This window comes from Myxine glutinosa, chromosome 10 (genome assembly GCF_964187855.1).
Source record: "Myxine glutinosa chromosome 10, kmMyxGlut1.1, whole genome shotgun sequence".
Taxonomy (NCBI): Eukaryota; Metazoa; Chordata; class Myxini; order Myxiniformes; family Myxinidae; genus Myxine; species Myxine glutinosa.
Genome location: NC_136270.1, coordinates 52201860 through 52225738, shown reverse-complemented (window position 1 = coordinate 52225738; position 23879 = coordinate 52201860). Strand labels below are relative to the sequence as shown.

Sequence of the window (23879 nt, the reverse complement as noted above, 5' to 3'; positions counted from 1 at the left end):
AAAGACATTCAGTTGTGTCTGTTGCTACTCGACTAAACATAACTCCTGTTCAACAGGTTGCGCTCACCAAAGCTGTAATTCAAGAGGCAGGAGGTGATCCACGTCGTGTGGCCAAGTCGTACTCAACTGCTGATAAGGCTCGACGATCAATAACAAGTGCTATCGCCAAAGATATTCAAGAAAATTGGATCGCCCCAACAGCTGCAACACTTCACTGGGATGGCAAGCAGATACCAACGCTCACAAACAAGAATGTCAAGGAAGAAAGATTGCCAGTGTTGGTTGGGAATGCCACTGATGTAAAGCTACTGGGGGTGGCTAGATATCCTCCTGGAAGTGATAGGTCATCAGGTGACATCATTGCCGAGCACACTTACACGTATCTACATTCATGGAAGTGCAAACAATCAGTTGTCAACTTATGTTTTGACACAACAGCATCAAACACTGGACACGTTACAGCTGCCTGTGTTACCATTCAATCAAAACTGGACCGTGCTCTTCTGTGGTGTGCATGTCGCCATCATGTTGGAGAGGTAATCCTGGATCATGTGTTTGACGTTCTCAAAATTGAGGCATCAAAGTCTCCAGAAGTATCTTTGTTCCAAAAATTCCAGAAGAATTGGGAACGCATATCGCATGCAAAGAATGAAAGTTTAACCAAAATTGACATTTCCATGTACAATGACTATGCACAACAGCTGCTTTTATCCTGCAAAAACAAGGTTTTAAGCACAATCCGCACAAGCGCTTCATACTGTAGGGAAGACTACAAGGAAATGGCACAACTCTGCCAGGTAGTCCTCGATGATGATGTCACAAAACAAGGAACACTCCACAGACCAGGGGCCATGCATAAAGCAAGGTGGATGTCAAAGATTCTTTATTCCATCAAAATATGCCTACTTGAAGAGCTAATTTCTCTACTACCTCGAGGAACTGTAACAACACAACATCAACAGAAAAAACTGAAGGAGTTTGTTGTTTTTGTTGTTTATATTTATTGTGATTGGTGGCTCATATGTCAGTCTGCTTCAAATGCCCCATGGTTTGATTTGTGCTTTTACAAGACTCTGCTCAACTATAAAGCTGTCAACTCAACCATTTCAGTCAGCGCTGTGAAAGCCTTTGATAGACATTTGTGGTATTTAACCCCAGAACTGGTTGTTTTGGCACTGTTCAGCAATGCAATTCCTCAAAAGGATCGTCGTGCCCTTGCAGATGTGTTACTGGCCATACAACCAGATGAAATGCCAAGCACTCCAAAACACCGCTACGGTTCTGGATATGGCAAACCGTCATTTCCAAAAATTACAGAAGCGACAACCCTGGCTGATCTTGTGAACGAGGACTCGTGGTTTACAGTAAACCTTCTTCACCTAGATATGACCTTCCTAACAGAGGATGTTGACACTTGGCAGAACAATGAGCACTTCAAGGCAGCCAAGTCCATTGTGGATGGGCTTAATGTTGTGAATGACCCTGCGGAGAGAGCAGTAAAGCTCGCAACTGATTTTGTCTCAACTGCAAGAAGAGAAGACCACTTCCAAAATCTTCTTCAAGTGGTTGAATGTGACCGCAAAGCGAGGCCAAATTTGCGGAAACGAGCAAAGTTGGAGTAGTGACATTGGCGTTGTGCTTAATACATTTTCAAACTTTTAATCAATGAAAGTACAATACTACAACACTGTACTACAACTTTGTAATATGAAGAACGATTTTGGTTAATTTTACATTGACATGTAAGGTTGTTTTAACTGTTTGATATTAGGCATTTAGTAAAAGTAGGACTTTACTTTTGTATATAGGTATAATGGTTAATTTTACATTATCTTGTAGTTAATTTTACATTATCTTGTAAAGTAGTTTAGCTGTGGCCCTAAATGGCCCTAAATATATAAAAGTGGCCGGTGGCCACCCAGGACCACCTCTGATTTCATCTATTTTTTGCATACATACTTCTACCAACAAGTGTAACATTTGAGGGAATAGACATTAAAATACAACAACGTTTTGAAAATCATGGGGCGTTTGATGCACCCTAGTGTGGGGGGGAGTTTAGGAGGGAGGGGAGGGAAGGGGCAAGGGGGGAGATTTGAAAGGGATGGGTGATGGGGAGGATTTGGAGGGGAGGGGTGAGATTGGATTTTGAAAAGTGTACGATTCCTGGGAAACGAACATTTTTTGCAAAATGAGTTTGAGACCTTCGAGTCAAAAATACGTTTGAGGACACTGGAGGAGGGGTGGAGTTCTGGATAGTTTAGGGAATGTAGAAAGGAGGAACTGTAAGAGATGGTATTATATATATATTTTTGGAATGAATAGATTTGGTGAGCTAGACGAAAGCATCCTTTTGTAGGAAAAGAAGAAAAGGGTGTTATAATATATGAGAGAAAATAGTTGTTCAGGGGAGAGATTATACATTTCTAACCGCGTGATCGCGAACGAAGAACGAACGAACAAAAAGAACAACAAATAAACGAATAAGACCTGGGAAGGAAATATTTTTTTGGGGTTTTTTTTTTTTTTTTTGAGTAGAGATATTAAACAAGGAGGTATGGGGTGAACGACTGGGACGAAACAAAGAACGAAAATAATTTCAGCGCATTAGACGAATCGCTGAGAGAAAAACAAAACCACAAGGTCGGAGACGGTACGGTAGTCTAAGCCTACGAGTACTAGACCGCAGAATACTCGATACCATTAACCGACGATTGTGTATACATGTACGAAAAATTAGCACCGAAAATTTTCCAAAAGATACGCTATAGGTACACACACCGAAAGATAGATACAGTCTCGACAAAAACACGATTGTGATAGATCACTTAGCTTCGAGAGCGTGAGCGCATGGAGCAGCTTCGAAAAGACGTGACCTCGCCGTGATCTCCTTTCCTTGCCATAAGGAAAGGAGATGGTGCCTTGCCATAAAATGGTGTCACTTTCTGCAGTACAAGCTTTGCTGATTCCCACCGAGAGCGTCGTTCAAGTTTGCCATCTTCCGTGTGCCACATGAAACAACGTAGTACTTGTAAACAAGTTGGAAGTCTGGTGCCATTGATCTGGGAATCTTGTTCAGTTATGGCACTTCCAAGACCAAACACCTTGGTGGACTCTCTTGTTGCAACAGATGCTTTCTTTACTGTGCCATCCATTGTTTTATCTGAAAGAAAAAGGTAGTATTAGTAACAATAATGTCATTTCATAATTATGTACAACAAATAAATCAATTATCCAATTTTATTAGAGTATAGCCTAATAATTGTTTTAATCATCTTGTCTAGTTAAAAGATCTCTGTAAAGACAAGATGACTACAACATTCAGGATATTCTTTAATTTATATATTATATTTTAAAAATACTCTTCATTTAGCTTTATATCCATATTTTGAAAAAAATCATTTTTTTGACTTTGTATATAAATAGATGAATTATATCCCTATCCCTATGATGATGATATATTGCTACAGAGCACAATAATACCTTTACAAAGAGTTATTATATGTAGCAATCAGTCAATCCTTTCATTTTTATTTATGGGCCTCAAAACAGCTGCGTGTCAAATTTCCAACTCTGATACCACCGACTCAAAATATGAAATGGTGAGGTCGACCCAGAAGATGATGTCCAAACCTTACCAAATTTTGCATAGCAACTTTATTTTATGATTGGAACAAAATAAAATTTGGGACAGATCAATCCAACATCTTTTTTAAAATAGTTGGGCGTTTGATTCACCTGTGTGTGTGTGTGTGTGTGTGTGTGTGTGTGTGTGTGTGTGTGTGTGTGTGTGTGTGTGTGTGTGTGTGTGTGTGTGTGTGTGTGTGTGTGTGTGTGTGTGTGTGTGTGTGTGTGTGTGTGTGTGTGTGTGTGTGTGTGTCTCTGTGTGTGTGTGTCTCTGTGTGTGTGTCTGTCTCTGTGTGTGTGTCTGTCTCTGTGTGTGTGTGTGTGTCTGTCTCTGTGTGTGTGTGTCTGTCTCTGTGTGTGTGTGTGTCTGTCTCTGTGTGTGTGTGTGTCTGTCTCTGTGTGTGTGTGTGTCTGTCTCTGTGTGTGTGTGTCTGTCTCTGTGTGTGTGTGTGTCTGTCTCTGTGTGTGTGTGTGTCTGTCTCTGTGTGTGTGTCTGTCTCTGTGTGTGTGTCTGTCTCTGTGTGTGTGTCTGTCTCTGTGTGTGTGTCTGTCTCTGTGTGTGTGTCTGTCTCTGTGTGTGTGTCTGTCTCTGTGTGTGTGTCTGTCTCTGTGTGTGTGTCTGTCTCTGTGTGTGTGTCTGTCTCTGTGTGTGTGTCTGTCTCTGTGTGTGTGTCTGTCTCTGTGTGTGTGTCTGTCTCTGTGTGTGTGTCTGTCTCTGTGTGTGTGTCTGTCTCTGTGTGTGTGTCTGTCTCTGTGTGTGTGTCTGTCTCTGTGTGTGTCTCTGTGTGTGTGTTTGTCTCTGTGTGTGTGTGTGTGTTTGTCTCTGTGTGTGTGTGTGTGTTTGTCTCTGTGTGTGTGTGTGTGTTTGTCTCTGTGTGTGTGTGCGTGTTTGTCTCTGTGTGTGTGTGTGTGTTTGTCTCTGTGTGTGTGTCTGTCTCTCTGTGTGTGTCTGTCTCTCTGTGTGTGTCTGTCTCTCTGTGTGTGTCTGTCTCTCTGTGTGTGTCTGTCTCTGTGTGTGTGTCTGTCTCTGTGTGTGTGTCTGTCTCTGTGTGTGTGTCTGTCTCTGTGTGTGTGTCTGTCTCTGTGTGTGTCTCTGTGTGTGTGTTTGTCTCTGTGTGTGTGTGTGTGTTTGTCTCTGTGTGTGTGTGTGTGTGTTTGTCTCTGTGTGTGTGTCTGTCTCTGTCTCTGTGTGTGTCTGTCTCTGTCTCTGTGTGTGTCTGTCTCTGTCTCTGTGTGTGTCTGTCTCTGTCTCTGTGTGTGTCTGTCTCTCTGTGTGTGTCTGTCTCTCTGTGTGTGTCTGTCTCTCTGTGTGTGTCTGTCTCTCTGTGTGTGTCTGTCTCTGTGTGTGTGTCTGTGTCTCTGTGTGTGTGTCTGTGTCTCTGTGTGTGTGTCTGTCTCTCTGTGTGTGTGTCTGTCTCTCTGTGTGTGTGTCTGTCTCTCTGTGTGTGTGTCTGTCTCTCTGTGTGTGTGTCTGTCTCTCTGTGTGTGTGTCTGTCTCTCTGTGTGTGTGTGTCTGTCTCTCTGTGTGTGTGTGTCTGTCTCTCTGTGTGTGTGTGTCTGTCTCTCTGTGTGTGTGTGTCTGTCTCTCTGTGTGTGTGTGTGTGTCTGTCTCTCTGTGTGTGTGTGTCTGTCTCTCTGTGTGTGTGTGTCTGTCTCTCTGTGTGTGTGTGTCTGTCTCTCTCTGTGTGTGTGTGTCTGTCTCTCTCTGTGTGTGTGTGTCTGTCTCTCTCTGTGTGTGTGTGTCTGTCTCTCTCTGTGTGTGTGTCTGTCTCTCTCTGTGTGTGTGTCTGTCTCGCTCTGTGTGTGTGTCTGTCTCTCTCTGTGTGTGTGTCTGTCTCTCTCTGTGTGTGTGTCTGTCTCTCTCTGTGTGTGTGTCTGTCTCTGTGTGTGTGTCTGTCTCTGTGTGTGTGTCTGTCTCTGTGTGTGTGTCTGTCTCTGTGTGTGTGTCTGTCTGTGTGTCTGTCTCTGTGTGTGTGTGTGTGTCTGTCTCTGTGTGTGTGTGTCTGTCTCTGTGTGTGTGTGTCTGTCTCTGTGTGTGTGTGTCTGTCTATGTGTGTGTGTGTCTGTCTATGTGTGTGTGTGTCTGTCTCTGTGTGTGTGTGTGTGTCTGTCTCTGTGTGTGTGTGTGTCTGTCTCTGTGTGTGTGTGTGTCTGTCTCTGTGTGTGTGTGTGTCTGTCTCTGTGTGTGTGTGTGTCTGTCTCTGTGTGTGTGTGTCTGTCTCTGTGTGTGTGTGTGTGTCTGTCTCTGTGTGTGTGTGTGTGTCTGTCTGTGTGTGTGTGTGTGTGTCTGTCTCTGTGTGTGTGTGTGTGTCTGTCTCTGTGTGTGTGTGTGTCTGTCTCTGTGTGTGTGTGTGTGTCTGTCTCTGTGTGTGTGTGTCTGTCTCTGTGTGTGTGTGTCTGTCTCTGTGTGTGTGTGTCTGTCTCTGTGTGTGTGTGTCTGTCTCTGTGTGTGTGTGTCTGTCTCTGTGTGTGTGTCTCTGTCTCTGTGTGTGTGTCTCTGTCTCTGTGTGTGTGTCTCTGTCTCTGTGTGTGTGTGTCTGTCTCTGTGTGTGTGTGTCTGTCTCTGTGTGTGTGTGTCTGTCTCTGTGTGTGTGTGTCTGTCTCTGTGTGTGTGTGTCTGTCTCTGTGTGTGTGTGTGTGTCTCTGTGTGTGTGTGTCTGTCTCTGTGTGTGTGTCTGTCTCTGTGTGTGTGTCTGTCTCTGTGTGTGTGTCTGTCTCTGTGTGTGTGTCTGTCTCTGTGTGTGTGTCTGTCTCTGTGTGTGTGTCTGTCTCTGTGTGTGTGTCTGTCGCTGTGTGTGTGTCTGTCTGTGTGTCTGTGTGTCTGTCTCTGTGTGTGTGTGTGTGTGTGTGTGTGTGTGTCTCTGTGTGTGTGTCTCTGTGTGTGTGTGTGTGTCTCTGTGTGTGTGTGTCTGTCTCTGTGTGTGTGTGTGTCTGTCTCTGTGTGTGTGTGTGTCTGTCTCTGTGTGTGTGTGTGTCTGTCTCTGTGTGTGTGTGTGTCTGTCTCTGTGTGTGTGTGTGTCTGTCTCTGTGTGTGTGTGTGTCTGTCTCTGTGTGTGTGTGTGTCTGTCTCTGTGTGTGTGTGTGTCTGTCTCTGTGTGTGTGTGTGTCTGTCTCTGTGTGTGTGTGTGTCTGTCTCTGTGTGTGTGTGTGTGTGTCTGTCTCTGTGTGTGTGTGTGTGTGTCTGTCTCTGTGTGTGTGTGTGTCTGTCTCTGTGTGTGTGTGTGTCTGTCTCTGTGTGTGTGTGTGTTTGTCTCTGTGTGTGTGTGTGTGTGTCTGTCTCTGTGTGTGTGTGTGTGTGTGTCTGTCTCTGTGTGTGTGTGTGTCTGTCTCTGTGTGTGTGTGTGTGTCTGTCTCTGTGTGTGTGTGTGTGTCTGTCTCTGTGTGTGTGTGTGTCATTTCGTGTTTTGTTTTTTTGTTAAAAGCAAAATTCCACTTGATTCCTTGTCTTTGGGGTGTCACATGTTCGAAAAAATAGGTTGTTAATTTTTTTTAACGGATTAAGGGTGTCAAATCCAAGATGGCCGCCAAAATATATAAATTCCATTAAAACTAGTATTCTGAACACAGTATGAGGTCGAAATTAATGATAATACCCATAATTTCAATACCAAGGAGTTGAAAAACAATTGATTTCAATATGGCAGTCAAATTCAAAATGGTGGAAAAATCCAAGATGGCCGCCACTTCTTAAATAACCACAGTACAAAAACCTAATGTTCTTGATAACACAAATTGTGAATGATGAAATAGGTCCGTTTTGGTGGTAATGCCCACATAAGTAATGCTAGGCCGTTGGGGAAACATGTTAGATTCGTTGAAATCGGTGGATGCCAGCCATAGTGAGAAATAGTGAGAAAATCCAATATGGCTACCACTGTTTTACACAAAGGTCCACATTGCTATAACAATGATAGTGTAATGTAATTTCCTGTTTGACCATATTTAAATATTCCTGTCTCACAATCATCCGTTTTACCTTACAAGTCCTCGTGTTCATCTCCCACAATGTTCTGAGCTGATTGTTCATTGTTGCTACAGCCGTAGTTCAAACAGCTACAGACCTCTGTGCATGGGAGTTTATTGCTGCGGCAACTACAGGAGTTTCCTTTGCATCCTGATTTGCAGCCACATTTTACCAGCTTAGTCACGTCCTCTGGTGCTGGAGGGTTCAAACACATCACCGGAAGAAATCTATTTTCCTCTGACTTCCATCCGTAGTCAGTAGGAGAAGGAAGGGACGGTTGACCTTCGCATGCCTGCATCCATATCATTGCAATATAATGTGCTCGCAGAATGTGTGGTGTCAATGATCCAGAGGTTGGAGGCAGACTCTCTCCCTCGGCCTGTCGATTTGAGTACAAGAACCATCGTAGTGCATTTACTTTGGTGTGTGTTTTGGATCTGTACAACAAGCAAACGAACCTTTCCAGTTGGTCAATTGCGTTTGGAGAGGGTGTAGCAGCAGATTTGCCAAGTGAAGCAAGTGAATCCAGTATCATATCATCGCAGGACATGAACACCTTCATACACCAGTCCTTTGTCCTGCCGGTGAACCTGCCACACATATCTGATCCTGTGAAAGAATGAAACCCGAGAATAGCTGAGGCGCGGTTAACTCCTAACTTTTCAAAGATAGGTTTGACTGCAATTTTCCGGTAAGGAAATATGTCTCAGCAGGTAGCTGTGGATACATGTGGATCAGCAAGAAGACATCGGTATCTGGAGAGTCTATTACAAGTTCTACATCGCCGTTAACTGTTAGGGCATGGAGCAAGAGTAACGTATCTGCTTCTTCATGACCGTGTTTTACCAATTCATCAGGCACACTTACATTGCCTTTTGTCTCAGTGCCGAAGGTTACCATGAACTTCTTCAATTTGTTGGCAGAGCTGTTGCTGTGATCCAGAGCCTTTGCAGCTAAATACTCTACAAGTTCTGCCTTGGTTTTGACACTTGAAAGGAAGTCCTTCAAGGAAATATTCTGGATCAGTGTACTATCTTGGATGTGATAGTAGGTCGAGTTTCCCTTTGTTCTCTTTTTTCTCATTTGCTCTTTCAGAGAACTTTCGACGTATCTGTCAAATACCAGTCTTACTTCGTCGTAGTTAGCTGCAATCCTGATAAGCTTTTCAAGAAATGACATGGCAAAATCACTGTTGTGGAAAACCAATCAGGTCCACACAACTTTAGTCCAACGGGTGGTTTAATTGCATTTAGATCATGACATCATCCTGTAAAGTAGGAAATACAATAAGTATACGATGTGACATCACATGGGACCATTCATAACATTCAATGCAAGCAAGCTGGATATTCTATGCAGGCGTACCGTTAGCGAGTCTACCAGATGTAACGTGTCACAGGAGAAGTCTCGGAGCACCGTCCGCAGCAGCGGGTCTTATAGTCACGCCCCTAGTGGTGTCAACGAGCAGCGAGCATCACCCCGGGTTCAGTACGAATACGATTTCACTACATTCTCCCCCCGTCAGAAATATACGGCAGCGCGGCTAAAAGCGAGTGAGCGTCAGCACGAACAGGGTGCGGAACATCAGTCGACCCAACCGTATCGGGCCGGGCGGCGAATTTCTCTGCCAGCACGTGTCCGAAATTCCCCGGGTACGGCATCACGTATCCCTGTGTCCCCGGCGTCGGAGGCGCCAACAGGGTCGGGTGACGAAGGGGGTAACTCCAAGTCGTCGGGCCCAGGTAATCTCGGCGAGGGGAGGGTCGGTAGACTTTCGGCGGTGGGAGCGTCGGGAGAGGCCATAGTCTCATAGATGGGTTCGATCGGTTCGTCCGATTCCCTACTTAGGTCGGCGACCCCGCAAGGGGCAAGGTGACGGACGGAGACAATAGTCTCACGGCCATCAGTCGTCATCACACGAGCATGCTCAGGATTAGCCTGGAGAATCTGCACTTTGTCCACTAGGGGGTTGTACTTGCTCGCGCGAACCGCCCGTTTAAGGTAGGCCGGCCCGGGCCCAGCGAGCCAACTGGGCAAAGACCGTATACACCCCGAGCTCCTGGGGTGGTGGAAAAGTCGCTCGTGGGGAGTTTGGTTGGTTGCCGTACTCAGGAGAGCCCTGATCGAGTTCAACGCCGCAGGTAGCGACCAAGCCCATTTATCGAGGCCCCGGCCGAGGGTCCGGAGGTTGAGCATGACGGCCCTCCAGATAATCCCGTTGAAGCGTTCGATCTGCCCATTAGCCTGGGGTCTGTACGGCGTGGTGTAACTAGAAGCAATGTTATTTTGGAGCAGATAGCCGCGCACCTCCTGAGACAAGAAGACCGCACCCCGGTCGGTATGGACATAGGCCGGGTAACCGAACATTGAGAACAAGTTCTGTAAGCATCGCATCACCGTGGCAGCAGTCATGTCCGCGCACGTATAAGCAAAGGGGAATCGCGAGTACTCATCAACGATAGTGAGCAGATAGCGAGAGCCGCTCGACACCGGCAATGGGCCCTTGAAATCCATCGCCAAGCGTTCCCACGGGCGCGTAGCCTTCACCAGAGTCCCCATGGGAGGGTTATAGAAACGCGGTTTGATTTCCGCGCAGATAGCGCAGTCGCGACAGATACGGCGGATATCGTCAATCAAGTATGGGAGATTTCCACACCGCACAAAATGAGCGAAACGCGTTACGCCGGGATGGCCCACAGTGGCATGCAGCACCCGTAGGCCCTCCAAAGAGGTGATACCCGCGCATGTAGCCGGTCGTGATAAGGCATGGGCGGCCCGGTTATCCTTCCCCGGGCGATATTTGATGGTGTAACAGAAGTCGGCGAGTTCGATACGCCAGCGAGTGATTTTCTCATTCTTAATGCGCTGGGCGTGTAAGGTGTCGTACATGAACGCAACGCTTTGCTGGTCCGTGATGATTTGGAAGCTCCGCCCGAGTAAGTACGGGCGCCATCGCCGAATAGACTCGACGATCGCATACGCTTCCTTTCCAACGGACGAGTGTCTCCGCTCAGCGGTGGTAAGAGTCCGTGAAAAGAAAGCCACGGGACGCCCCCCTTGGGAGAGGGTCGCCGCGATGGCCTGATCCGAGGCGTCACTTTCGAGGACGAACGAGCCGCTCTCGTCGATTGTCGCCACGGTGGCTCGGGCGATGTCGGCCTTAAGGCCTTCAAAGGCCGCCAATGCGGCCGGACTCAGGGGGAAGGTGTCGCAGGCCACGAGGGGGCGAAGTTTCGCCGAGAAACTTTGCACCCATTTGGAGTAATGGGCGAACAGCCCAAGGGCGCGCTTCAGGGACGCCCGATCACAGGGAGGGGCCATGTCGAGCAAAGGTCGCAGACGCTCCTTATCCGGAGCGACAGAGCCATGGGTCACGGTGTACCCCAGAAGATCTATCGTGCGTAGGGAGTATTGGCACTTATCCTCGTTCATAGTTAAGTGATACCTCTGCGCGACCTCAAGGAAGCGCTTCAGATTAGCATCATGGTGCCCTTGGTCATATCCACAAACCGTAAGATTATCGAGGTAGACGAAAACATCGGTTAAGTGCTCCCGCGCAACGAGGTCATCCATGGCCCTCTGGAAACAAGCGACCCCGTTCGTTACCCCCAAAAGGCAATCGCGTAAATTGGTACAACCGCTGCCCCGACTCAAATGCGGTATAGATACGATCCGCCCTAGAGATAGGGATCTGGTGGTACGCACTACGAAGATCGAGAGTGCTATAGACCGAATACTGGGACACCTGTTGCACTAGCGCGTCCATCCCCGGAAGGGGGTAGGCATCCAGCTGTGTAAAGCGGTTAATCGTTTGGGAATAGTCGATTACCATGCGTCTGCGATGGGCCTCGCTGCGCACCACCAAGACCTGGGCGCGCCACGGCGACCGACTAGGTTCTATGATGCCGTCTTTCAAGAGCTGAGCCGTTTCGTCCGCAATGAATTGCATGTCTGCGCGAGAGTAGCGCCGTGATTTCACCGCGACAGGGGTGCAGTCGGAGGTTAGATTGGGGAACAGCGAAAGCAGCTGGACGTCCATTTGCGCTAGGGCGCACACCGCAAGCGCGTCGTCCGCCCCCACAACAAGCGTGTCAGGCCCACCAAACTCCATTACCAGACGTCCATGCAGCTTAAGAAAATCGTGTCCTAACAGAATATCAGCACATAATGCGGGTAAAACCATAAGGTGTACATCAGGGAAAACCCGTCCCTTTAGCACGAGTTTCAATCGGCATTCCCCCTTCGTGCTGAGTCGAAGCCCCTGGGAAGCCATGAAGATCCGTCTCGTAGACCTCCAGATCCGCCATCCATGCCTGAGCACAAGTCGCTGGTCGATAAAACTATCCGTAGACCCTGTATCCACCAAGGCCCGAACACAATGGCCTTCGACCATGAGGGGAATAAGGGCTTGAGCCAGGCCAGACGAGGCTGCTGGGAGCGGGACTGAGCCCCCCGAATGGGTCGGACAAGCCTTGCGGGTGGATCCTACGCCAGCAGCAGTTTTGCGGTCGTGGACGGAGTCTGCGTTGACCATGGGGAATCCATTAACGCCATCAGAGGGCTTTCCCAAGCATCCCGGTGTTTCGCGATTCAAAATCTGACAATTCTGACGGGAAAAGGCCTCCGTAGTATTTGAAATCGCCTTTTGACACTTTTGGCAGAAAAAGGCCTCCGTAGTATTCGAAATCGCCTTTTGACACTTTTGGCAGAAAAAGGCCTCCGTAGTATTCGAAATCGCCTTTGTCGGGGCGTGGGCCACCGTTAGCTCGTGGACGACATGAGGAGAACGTTCCGCTGGGGCTTGGCGAGGCTTCAAAGCCCCTTGCGTGGCCTGGAGTTTGGTCAAGGACACGTACTTCGTGCCCGATGGAGGATGAGACGGTGGTGGCTGTCCGGTGACGCCCGCCAAGGACGTCTGAGCGCCCAGGGGCCCGCAGAGAGGGGCCCTCCCCTTCGAAGTCGGGTAAGGCGCCGGGTTTCGGGCTCGGCTCGCGGGCTCCGCAATGAGCCCATTCAAGGTCGCCGCGCCCGCGCGACCGCGACCGCGCGATTCAATGAGCCGCGTGCCGTTTTCCTGCACACTCTCGCGTAATGTCCCTTTTGCGAGCACAAATGGCATATAGCGTCTAGTGCCGGACACACGAGCCGGGCATGGCGTGGCCCCCCACAGAAAAAGCATGCAGCCCCGCGTAAGGCCTTGGGTCTGGTCGTAACGGCAGCCGTCAGGGCTGCGTCTTCCTCCGGAGCATCCCGGAGTTCCGCGAGCGGGTCCGCGTCCTCGGCGGTAGCACTCTCCGGCCGGGCGTGTAGTGTAGTGCCCGCCAAGAGGCGCGTGCGATCATAGGTGTTCGATTGCATCCGCGCTTCAGTGTATACTTTCCCTTGCTCGAGTGCCGTAGCGAAGGTCAGGTCGGTCTTCTCTAAGAGCTTGAGCCTTAGTTCCTGGGAGGAGACCCCTGCAATGAAGGCATCTAAAAGAAGATCATCCTGAGCCTGCGCGGGAGTCCGTGGCTCCCTGATGCTGTCCAGCAAGAGCTGCCGGAGCTCCTGGGCGTAGTGGTCCATCGCCTCGTTGCGTTGCTGACGTCGCGTTTGCAGCAAATATCGTGCATACACCGGGCTTTTTTCCTTTATGTACAGCCGTTTGAGCTCCGCGATGGAGAGGTCATACGTCGCGCATTGAGCGATAGAGTTGTACACCCGGTAGTCGATTTTTGAATGTAGTGTTGCTAGCTTCGCGGCAGCCGTCGGCGCGGTCTCAGGCTCGTCAAAATGATTCTCCAATGTTCTGAGCCAGTGCTTCAGTTGCAAGCCACCATCCGGGGCTTGTGGGTCGGCGCAGAATACGGCAACCGTCAGCATCTTGTTGCCAGCCATGTCGGTAGATCTTAAATGCAATTAAGTGTTGTGGAAAACCAATCAGGTCCACACAACTTTAGTCCAACGGGTGGTTTAATTGCATTTAGATCATGACATCATCCTGTAAAGTAGGAAATACAATAAGTATACGATGTGACATCACATGGGACCATTCATAACATTCAATGCAAGCAAGCTGGATATTCTATGCAGGCGTACCGTTAGCGAGTCTACCAGATGTAACGTGTCACAGGAGAAGTCTCGGAGCACCGTCCGCAGCAGCGGGTCTTATAGTCACGCCCCTAGTGGTGTCAACGAGCAGCGAGCATCACCCCGGGTTCAGTACGAATACGATTTCACTACAATCACTGCATGTTTTCATTTTGTCTGTCTTGGAGATGGAGTTAACGAGGGCCATGCCATCTATGACTACAACTTTAAATTTCTCAGACATGTCGGACATGTCAGTTGAAGCTTCGTGCTCAGGCTGCGCTTCTTGTACTTCAGGCGCCTCGGCTTGGGGTGGTACTTCGGTTTGGGAGTTTTCACTCAATACTTGGTCGCCAGAAACACTCGGTATGGCATTAGCTGGATCGCTTGTGGCTTCTGTTGGGCTAGGTTGCTCCTTGGTAACTAGCGCTTCAAGATGATGAAGGACCTTAGCCTTGTCATTTGCTAGGAGAAGTGACCCATCCGAAGCGAAAAGGGCACGTGGAACAATTCCAAATTCATACTTCCCAATACAGTCCTTTAGATAAAGGTCTGGACGGCTTCTTGATGCTACTATAAACCTCTGTAGGAGTCCTCGTTCTTCTTTGACTTTAATGAGTTTGTCACCTGCTTTCACTTTCTTCACTGTGTTGGCACTTTTGAAAGTGCCTATGTTCTTTCTCTTCATTGGATCCCACACTGAAAGTTTTCCTTCTGTAAGGCGTTCTTTGACAAATGTCTGGAGCAACTGTTGTCCGATGGCATCGCGGTCTACTATGTCCTTTGTTACCTTTTCATCAATTACTTTCTTGGTAAGAAGGTTACACAGGTCACTCATCGGTTACGAATGGGTCTCCATGAACAACAAATACCTCTGTCAATCTAGCGGAATTTCTCATTACTCGGGTGGACTTTCCCCCTGTGATCTCGTGGTGTTGGTCTCTGGTATCAGCACCTTCCATGCCATATTCTCTTTGAAACTCCTCTACTAGATTAGACAAGTCAGGTGCAATCAGGAAGAAACGGTCTAGAGCTCTCTCAATTTGGGTTGTTCCAGTAATGCCTCCAATGACCTTGAGTTTGCGGTTCTCCTGCTCAATTCCGTGATCTGGACCTATTGAAGTGAATGCAGCAATCCCCTTCGTCACACAGAAATTTCCTTTCAGGAGTTCTGCCCAGACATCTGGAAAAACTTGTTCTGTTTGCTGCATTGTTGACAGGTACAAAGGGAGCAAACGTGCGTAGTTCAGGTGGTCGTGAGCAAAGAAGTACTTGATAAGAGCTTCAGTGCTTTCCATATGCAGCAGCAGGTCCCGTTGTCTGGTAGCTCTAATATACTGAAGGATAGTTTCAAACTGCCTCAAGTAGTTATGGATGTAGTGTTGAATTGGTGCTGGATTGCTTTCAAACTGTCCCAACTTTGTGAGGATATCTCTAGATTCGAACATGGTCATGGTTTCTCTGACGGCATCTCTGAGGTTTTGACGGTTGCCTGTGTTCATGCTGATATCTTTCTGATATGCTTTTTCCAAATCGATGGACGCTTCACTGAGGAACACTTTCTCTTCTGGTGCTTTTGTTAGGAACCTGTCAAAGTAGAGATGGTATAGAGCAAGCAATGTTACAGTATGTGCTTCTAGGGACCTGTAGAGATGTTTTCCATTTAGGATTTGCGTTACGGTTGTTGGAGAATATAGTCCAGCTTCGACCCAAGCCTGGTCAATGCCGCTTCCTTCTGCCATATTGAAATTGAATTTGAATTTGACTGCCATATTGAAATTAATTGTATTTGAACTCCTTGGTATTGAAATTATGGGTATTATCATTAATTTGGACCTCATACTGTGTTCAGAATACCAGTTTTAATGGAATTTATATATTTTGGCGGCCATCTTGGATTTGACACCCTTAATCCGTTTAAAAAAATTAACAACCTATTTTTCCGAACATGTGACACCCCAAAGACAAGGAATCAAGTGGAATTTTGCTTTTAACAAAAAAAAAACACGACAGCCATTTTTAAGACATAGCAGCCTACACTACATGCAATTGTCATCAGAGTGACGAGATTGAAATATATCACCTAGGCTCGTAGTGGAGCTTCCACATATGGACATACAGACAGGTACACGAGACACAACAGTGGAATGCTAGACGAGACAAGCATGGGCAGTGAGCTTGGGGTAAGTGGGGGCACTTTGTGCACCAGGAATGTCACAATAATTGTACTCTGTGGGGCATTTCCTCCACCAAATGGACGCCAACCTATGGGGATTGTCTGTGCTCTTATCCTTTTAAATGCTGAACATCGAGCAAGGAAGCAGCACGTACCATTTTTACCTGTGACATGTCACAGGTCTACAAGAGCTGAGCTCATGTTGTTACTTCCGTCACCGAAGGTGGATGGAGGTTATGTTTTCACCCGTCTGTCTGTCTGTCTGTCTGTTTGTTTGTGAACAAGATATCTCAAAAAGTTGTGGACAGATTCAGATGAAATTTGGCAGAGAGGTCGCATACATGACGAGAACGAAATGATTAGATTTTGGTGAAGATCCGGATTTGGATTCGGCTACTAGAATTTTTGAAGTGATTCTTCACCATTGGGATATAGGGCCAAAAACGATACATAGCAGAATATCTCAAAAAGTTATGGACGGATTTGGACGAAACTTGGTGGACCGGTTGGGTGTCTGACAAGGACTAATTGATTCGATTTTGGTGAAGATCTGAATATGGATCCAGATTGTAGAATTTTTTAAGTGATTCTTCACCTTTGGGAGATAGGGCCAAAATCGATATAAACCAGGATGTCTCAAAGTTGTGGACGGATGATTTTTATTAAATGTGATTCTGTATTGTGATTATCTGGTCTACCCTGGGATACAAAACGTAAACTGTCCACCTGGTGGAGGTATGCTCTCTACTGAGTGCCGCTCTCGTTGTTTTTGTTGTTGGGTTCGATTTTTGAAATGTGCACCCATTGGTTGGACAGCTGTCGTACCACACCCACATCTGTCGATTGTCTCCACCCGCCATAGCACAAAGAGGAAATCATATGGCCACCATATTGGTTTTCTGGTGGGCCTAACACATTAGGCCTGTAGGCCTCTGCTGATTATACACTGCCCGGGTTTGCTGCATCAGATTTCCATTGGCGTTATTTGGGTTGAGTGTTATTCATGATGAGGGATCCCAAATAATCTAATCATATGTTGAATAATAGTAAGGTTTTATGAAACCCATTAGAATGTATGGTAATCAATTGTTACCTTACGCAAATTACTAAAAATAATGCGTTACATAATTTTTGAACTAAGTAATCTGTGGCTGTGTGACGAATCAGCTCGTTCTGATATAACCGTGGGGATGGTGACATGGATGAGAGGTATGAAGTGAATTTTTTTAATAGCGCATTAAATGTGTTTCCCAATCACACTGGTCATCTTTTAAGAGTGCTTTAAATGCGTGTTTCCCAATCTGACCGTTACTGGATTCTGTCGCAGGTTGTGACCACAGTGTGGTCATTTTTGTTGGACTTTGGCATCAATTGGCTGGGGTTTGAACTTCCGTTCTCCCAGCCTCGGAGCAGATGCTCTAACATCTGACCATTACACCGCCGAGTCTATTTTTTATATTTCGTCATAGTACTGGCCCAAATGTACCACTCTTTATGAAAGGTAACATGAGTCTTTAACCTCCACATTTGAATGCCAACACATGTATAGCTCTTGAACTTGTGTTGAAGCGTTTATCCACTGCATAGACTGTATTCAACTTGAGTGGAGGTCAGCAGGCAACAATTTTTTTTTTCTTTTTTTTTTTTTTGGTATTCAAGATAGAGGCTCATGTAAGAGCTGACAGTAATCGCAAAAAAAAGAACAACCGGACACACAAAACATACAATAAATGGAGCGGGAGACAAGATGGGAGCACACAAGTACAACAGCAGAGAAGAGGGACATCGGGAAATCGTTGGGAGGGCGAGGGCTTGGGGGGGGGGGGGGAGGCATGGGGAAGGGGGGGCGGGTGGGAGAGGTATAAAACACATGGACACTGCTAGAACTTCCAGGAAAGAAGTCGGTATTTCAAAAAAATGGATCTGGGGTGAATTAACGGGGGTAGAAAAGATCAAGGTTTTGGATGGGGGAAGACAAGAGATGGTGGTGAACAGCTGTTTTAAAGACCTGGAGGGAGGAGTGGGATTGAAGAGAGTGAGGGAGTTTGTTCCAGAGGTGGGAGTAAAGAGGAATGAAAGAGTGAAGGTGAGCAGAACCACATGTGAAACACACACACACACACACACACACACACACACACACACACACACACACACACACACACACACACACACACACACACACACACACACACACACACGTGTAATGATCGAGTTTGCTAATGACTCATACGAGGTGTGTCAAGAGCTGCCCTGGTGATGTGTCCAAAGCCCAAGGGTTTTTGTTGCCATGGCATGACAACACGGGCCTTTAAATTTGCCATGGCTGTTCGTCCTTCAGGGATTGCCCAATTTATCTCGCTGTGATACAAACATCGACTGTTATGATTGTTATGTTGGGATTGGTATGCATTTGTGTTTTAAAAATATATTTCCTTTTTTTTTTTGTTCCTTTCAACCCTCCCTCTCTCCCCCCCCCCCCCCCCCCACCCTCCTCCCCACTCCCCACCCAGGGTCCTTGCACATTATGAGGATGTTGAGCTCAGTTTCGAAATGGATGCATTTCCAGAAATCTTCAAAAAGGCAAAGAAAGGGGCAATTTATCTGACTCCATACAGGGTATGTTTCATACAAAGGCCTTTTCTGCAACGAGAAATGCATGCTGAGGCATTTAAAAGGTGGTATTGACATCTATAATAATATCAGTTTGTTACATTAATAATCTGCATGTAGCACTAAAAGTGGCACTAAAATGCTGGGAGAATTAAAAGAATATATATATATATATATATATATATACAGTATATATACACAACAGGCATTTTAAGGCCATTTTCCCTGCAAGAGCAGGGGTTAGCCTTGTGGTCCCCATGACAATCTTCTCCATTTTGCCATATTTTCTGCATCTCCCTTTGTTAACCCCCTTGCCCGCATTTCTCCTTCGACCATCTTCAGCTATATATATATATATATATATATATATATATATATATATATATATATATATATATATATATACAGACTTGGCATTTAATATGGAATATTTTTTTGTGGGGGTGAACTTACTATTCAAGATGACTTAGAACCAAAAATTCATTGGAATTATGTTGAAATTATTCTAGATTTTGTTAATGTGGCCTTTAAAAGAAGCAAAAAACACATTTGACATTTCGAAGCAAATAAATTGATCCTTGAAAGTGATGTAAACTGATATCGAACTCAATTCACAGACAGGACTGTGTTAAACTTCTGTACATTTCCCAGAAGTATCTCTTTATTTTGCACATTAGCCAAAAAAAATTTCAACAAAAGCTAAATTATGACTGGGATTACGGACAGTAAAATTACAGTTCAGTACTTTGTGTAACCCCCACAAGCATTCAGGAGAGCACGTACACGTCGAGGCATGCTGTTCACGAGATTTGCCAAGGTTTGGACAGGAATCGCTTGCCATGCAGTGACAATAGTCTGCTGCAATTCACACACAGAGGTAGGCTGCTGGTCCAAGTTGTCGATTTGACGCGTTAATTCTGCCCACAAGTTCTCTATCGGATTCATATCCGGGGACATGGCAGGCCACTCCATATGCTCTACACCATGGTCAGCAAGAAAGTGTTGGATCATGCGAGCATGATGAGGCCGTGCATTGTCATCTTGGAAGACAAAGTTTCCTCGAAAGGCTGCACGAGCAAATGGAAGCAATGTTTCTTCCAGAATGACCCTGTACTTGAACCGGTTCAGGTTTCCATTCAGAACAACCAGGTCAGTTTTGCCCCCTGCATGAAAAGCAGCCCAAACGGTCACCCCACCACCTCCATCTTGGACTCTTGGCACTATACAATCTTCGTTGTGGGCTTCAGGCACTTGTCTGCCCATTCGGACGTGGTCATCTTGACGATAGACCAGAAATCTAGACTCGTCACTGAAGGTCACGTGATGCCAGTTTCCTGGCTGCCATTGACGGTGCTCTCTGGCCCACTGCAATCACCGCTGGCTGTGTTGTCTGGTCAGGCGTGGCTTTCTCAGGGGACGCCTGGCACAATAGCCTGCTTGAACCAGTCGTTGGTTGACTAGCCTTCTGGATACAGGCACATTTGTCAGTTGCTGCCAGTCTGCCCTAAGCCGATTAGCTGACTTGGTACGGCCATTGCAGACTAACCGGTGCAGCTGGCGATCATCTCTCCTTGTGGTTCTGCGTGGACGTCCTGGCCTCTATTGGAGTAGGGACACCCCTCTGAGCATTTCGTTTCAGGATCTTTGACACCTGACCTTGAGTGATGCCATACTGCTGAGCAATAGCACGCTGTTTCATGCCAGAATTTCGTAAAGCCACCACTCCATGACAAACAGCATTGTGAAGTTGACGGACCATCTCCAGAGGAAGCGGCAATAACTTTTGTAGACGTGCAGCAGTTGTTTTCCACTAATACAGAACGCAAAAACCCTTATATACCCGATTGTGAAGCCAATCGTCAAATGTACCTGTCTTTACATTTTGTCACGCCACCTGTGATATAATCCTGTTATTGACTTCTTGCTGCGAAAGACAATCAGTGACATGTTTCTTTCAACAAAGACATCACCGAAGCGTAAAAGAAACTCACCAGATTGATATACTGAGTTCAGAAAGTAAACCCAAGTCAAGAAAAAAAAAATATTCCATATTAAATGCCAAGTCTGTATATATATATATATGTATATATATATATATATATATATATATATATATATATATGTATATATATGTATATATATATATGTATATATATATATATATATATATATATATATATATGTATATATATGTATATATATATATATACAGTGGTACCTCGGCTTACGAGTGCCCCAACGTACGAGTTTTTCGGGATACGAGCCGTCGCTCGGGCGGTTTGTTGCTTTGGGATACGAGCCGAGATCCGATGTACGAGCTCAAAAAATTTATTTTTTTGAATTTTCCGGTTGTGGCTTCCGGTTCCGGTCACGTGGTTATCTTGCCGTGAAAGCATCTCTGCTTGGATATAAAACACGCAATCGTCGAAATACATTAGCGAGGAATCTCCTTGCTCCAGCCGGTGACGTCATCGGCGGGGATCCCCGCCTCCAGAGTGGCTGGTCACGTGACCGCCAAAGCGTGTCGCGCGTGCGGGTATAATGAGCTACACCTGTGGATCACGTGACCACGGAAGCACGCCTCGCTTGAGAGGCATGGCTTTCGGTTTGCGTTTTGCTTTATAAGGCGCGATAAATGGGCTTTTGAGTGTTAGCGGTTCATGGCGTTGACGGTTCATGACGGTTCATGGCGTTGACGGTCAAAAACCCATTACATCAATTTTACCAGGCACTGTACAGTAAGTACAGTGGACACCAAATGCACGGTGGAAGGCTAGAAGTAGAAGATCGTCCAAGACAAGTGAGAATAAGCCATACTTTGGAGATGACGTCATTCGCTGGTCCGATAACCAAAGATGTGGTATAAAAAACCAGGTGAGCTAACAATGCAGCAATGAAGGAATTCGGCCAAGGCACCGGCACACAACGACCTACCTACATCGAAAGACTCAATGCCAATGGTGACAGAAGCCAAGACGGCCGGCTTAAACACCGCCGAAAGACCACGGTGTACCAACTTACGATGCAGAACATCTTGCACTTAATATGATGACAACAGGTGCCATCCTCTGACGTACCATTACAGGTACAGGTACAGTACACGTGAGCACAGAGCAAAAGTTCACTGAAACCGAGATTAAGAAAAAAGAAAAAACACCTCGTGGTCCGTGCTCGATATCCGAGTTTCAATCTTTTCAAACACATGATGCTCTCGGTCACGGTATCTCCTGCGAGCTGCTTCTCCTTCAACCACACAAACAACAACTTCTCCATATCTTCATGGATAGAGGTCCAGTTTATTTCTTTACATTCTCTTGTATTATGTACAGTATATACGAGGTCGTGCTTGTTTATACATTATTTGTTATTTATAAAGTACATTTTTGTTATTTAAAAGCACCTAACAAAAAAAATTGGTGTTTTTTTTTTGAGGCTGGAACGGATTAATAGCATTTCAATGCATTTGAATGGGAAAATTTGCTTTGACTTAGAGCGATTTGGCTTACGAGCTCCGTCACGGAACGGATTAAACTCGTAAGCCGAGGTACCACTGTATATATATATATATATATATATATATATATATATATATATATTATATATATATATATATGTATATGTATATGTATATATATATATGTATATATTGTTGCGGATATGAGGATTGTGTTTTTTTTATTGTGTGCTTTATTATTGTTATTGTTATTCTGCACCTCCTGCCTCCGGAGCTGTGTAAAGGTCAAAGGGGCATCCCATAATTAGTCCAAGAGCATGCACGTCAGCCCATCATAGAATACCCCTGTTCAATAGTTATATCTTATTATGTGTTTTGTGTCTTATTCTATGTATATGTATATATGTATATGTATATATATATATGTATATATTGTTGCGGATATGAGGATTGTGTTTTTTTTATTGTGTGCTTTGTTATTGTTATTGTTATTCTGCGCCTCCTGCCTCCGGAGCTGTGTAAAGGTCAAAGGGGCATCCCATAATTAGTCCAAGAGCATGCACGTCAGCCCATCATAGAATACCCCTGTTCAATAGTTATATCTTATTATGTGTTTTAGGGTAAGGCTGTGTCTCCCATTAATTGAAATACTCCATTGCACCAGTGAAAGAGATAGATTCCCTTCATTCCCATTCCCAAAAACCTCCATTCCCCCTTTTCGTCAATTGCCATTCGCATTGCCAACCAACAATTGCCGCCATTTGCCACGAGGCAGGGTTGGGGAAGAAAGGCGGGTCCCCACCTCGTCATAGAGGGGAGGAGTGAGTCAGCCCCACTCAACCAACCACGAATAAGGGGTTGGACTTGGAGAGGGTGTGGAGAGAAACATCGAGGAGGTTCGCGAAGGTTGAGGGGCGGGGCCTATATAACCCGCAGCCAGGGCGTTTCCCGAGGAGATGAGCTTTTACAGAGAGAAGAGAGGGAGTCCAAGCAGTTGGGTCCAAGAGAGGCGCTTTGAGTTGAGTCCGAGAGAAGTCCAGAGTTGAGCTGCAGCTCGAGCCACCGAAACTGCACTTACTGCAGCTCGAGCCACCGAAACTGCACTTACTGCAGCTCGAGCCACCGAAACTGCACTTACTGCAGCTCGAGCCACCGAAACTGCATTTACTGCAGCTGGAGCCACCGAAACTGCAGCCACAGCAGCGTGAGGCCTGGACGGCAGTTTGGAGCAGGGCCGCGAAGGAGCGGCGGCTGCCCACGAGTCGATCGGCTGCAGGACCAGTTGGACCTCCCTATCCCGCCAGCCATCCATCTCCCGCCAGTCCTATCATCATTCCCCGCGTGAGTCTGTCCTTGTTTGTTCTGTCCCTGGGTTAATTAAGACTGTAGGTAAGCTAGCGTTGCACTGTGTATCTAATATCTTCTGCAAATAAACGTGACTGCTTTCTTCCTGCTTATATGTGTAAATAATAAATCCAATTACTCTTCTGTACGTCTTCTTCCTCTTTGCATTCGGTCGCTTTAGAGTTTTCCATATTGAGCAGCTGCGGTGCGATACGGCCAACGTTTGGGGTTGAACCGGGTTAGTCGGGGAATAACTGTTCGGTCGCGGTAATACCACCGCTCGGTCAAAATAACATCTTAACCGCGTCCGTAACAATATACGTATATGTATATTGTTGTGGATTTGAGAATTGTTGTAAATATCACCCTCCGTAGTGTAAAGGTCAAAGGTCGTCCTAGTTAATCCATATACATACACGTAGCAAATCATATATCCTTCTAAATAGTTATTTCCTTATTGTGTGTATTAGTTTAAGGCTGTGTCTTCCATTAATTGACACTGCATTGCACCGAATTCAAATAAGGTAGATTCCCTTTCATTCCCAAAGCCCCCATTCCCAAAGCCTCGATTGCCAACTGCATTCGCCCTCCATTAAACACGCGGTCGGTTCGGAGAAGAAAGGCGTGGCCCC

General features: G+C 46.2%; 1 protein-coding gene across 2 annotated transcripts in view; it reads left to right on the top strand.

The window, feature by feature from the left end:
• Positions 1-23879, top strand: part of WBP2 (WW domain binding protein 2) — an 81327-nt gene that overhangs the window by 11277 nt on the left and 46171 nt on the right. For both annotated transcript variants that reach the window (XM_068127649.2, XM_078785658.1), the window contains exon 2: positions 18350-18455. In XM_068127649.2, coding sequence (XP_067983750.1) covers positions 18350-18455 — 106 coding nt within the window. The remainder of the gene's footprint in view (positions 1-18349; positions 18456-23879) is intronic.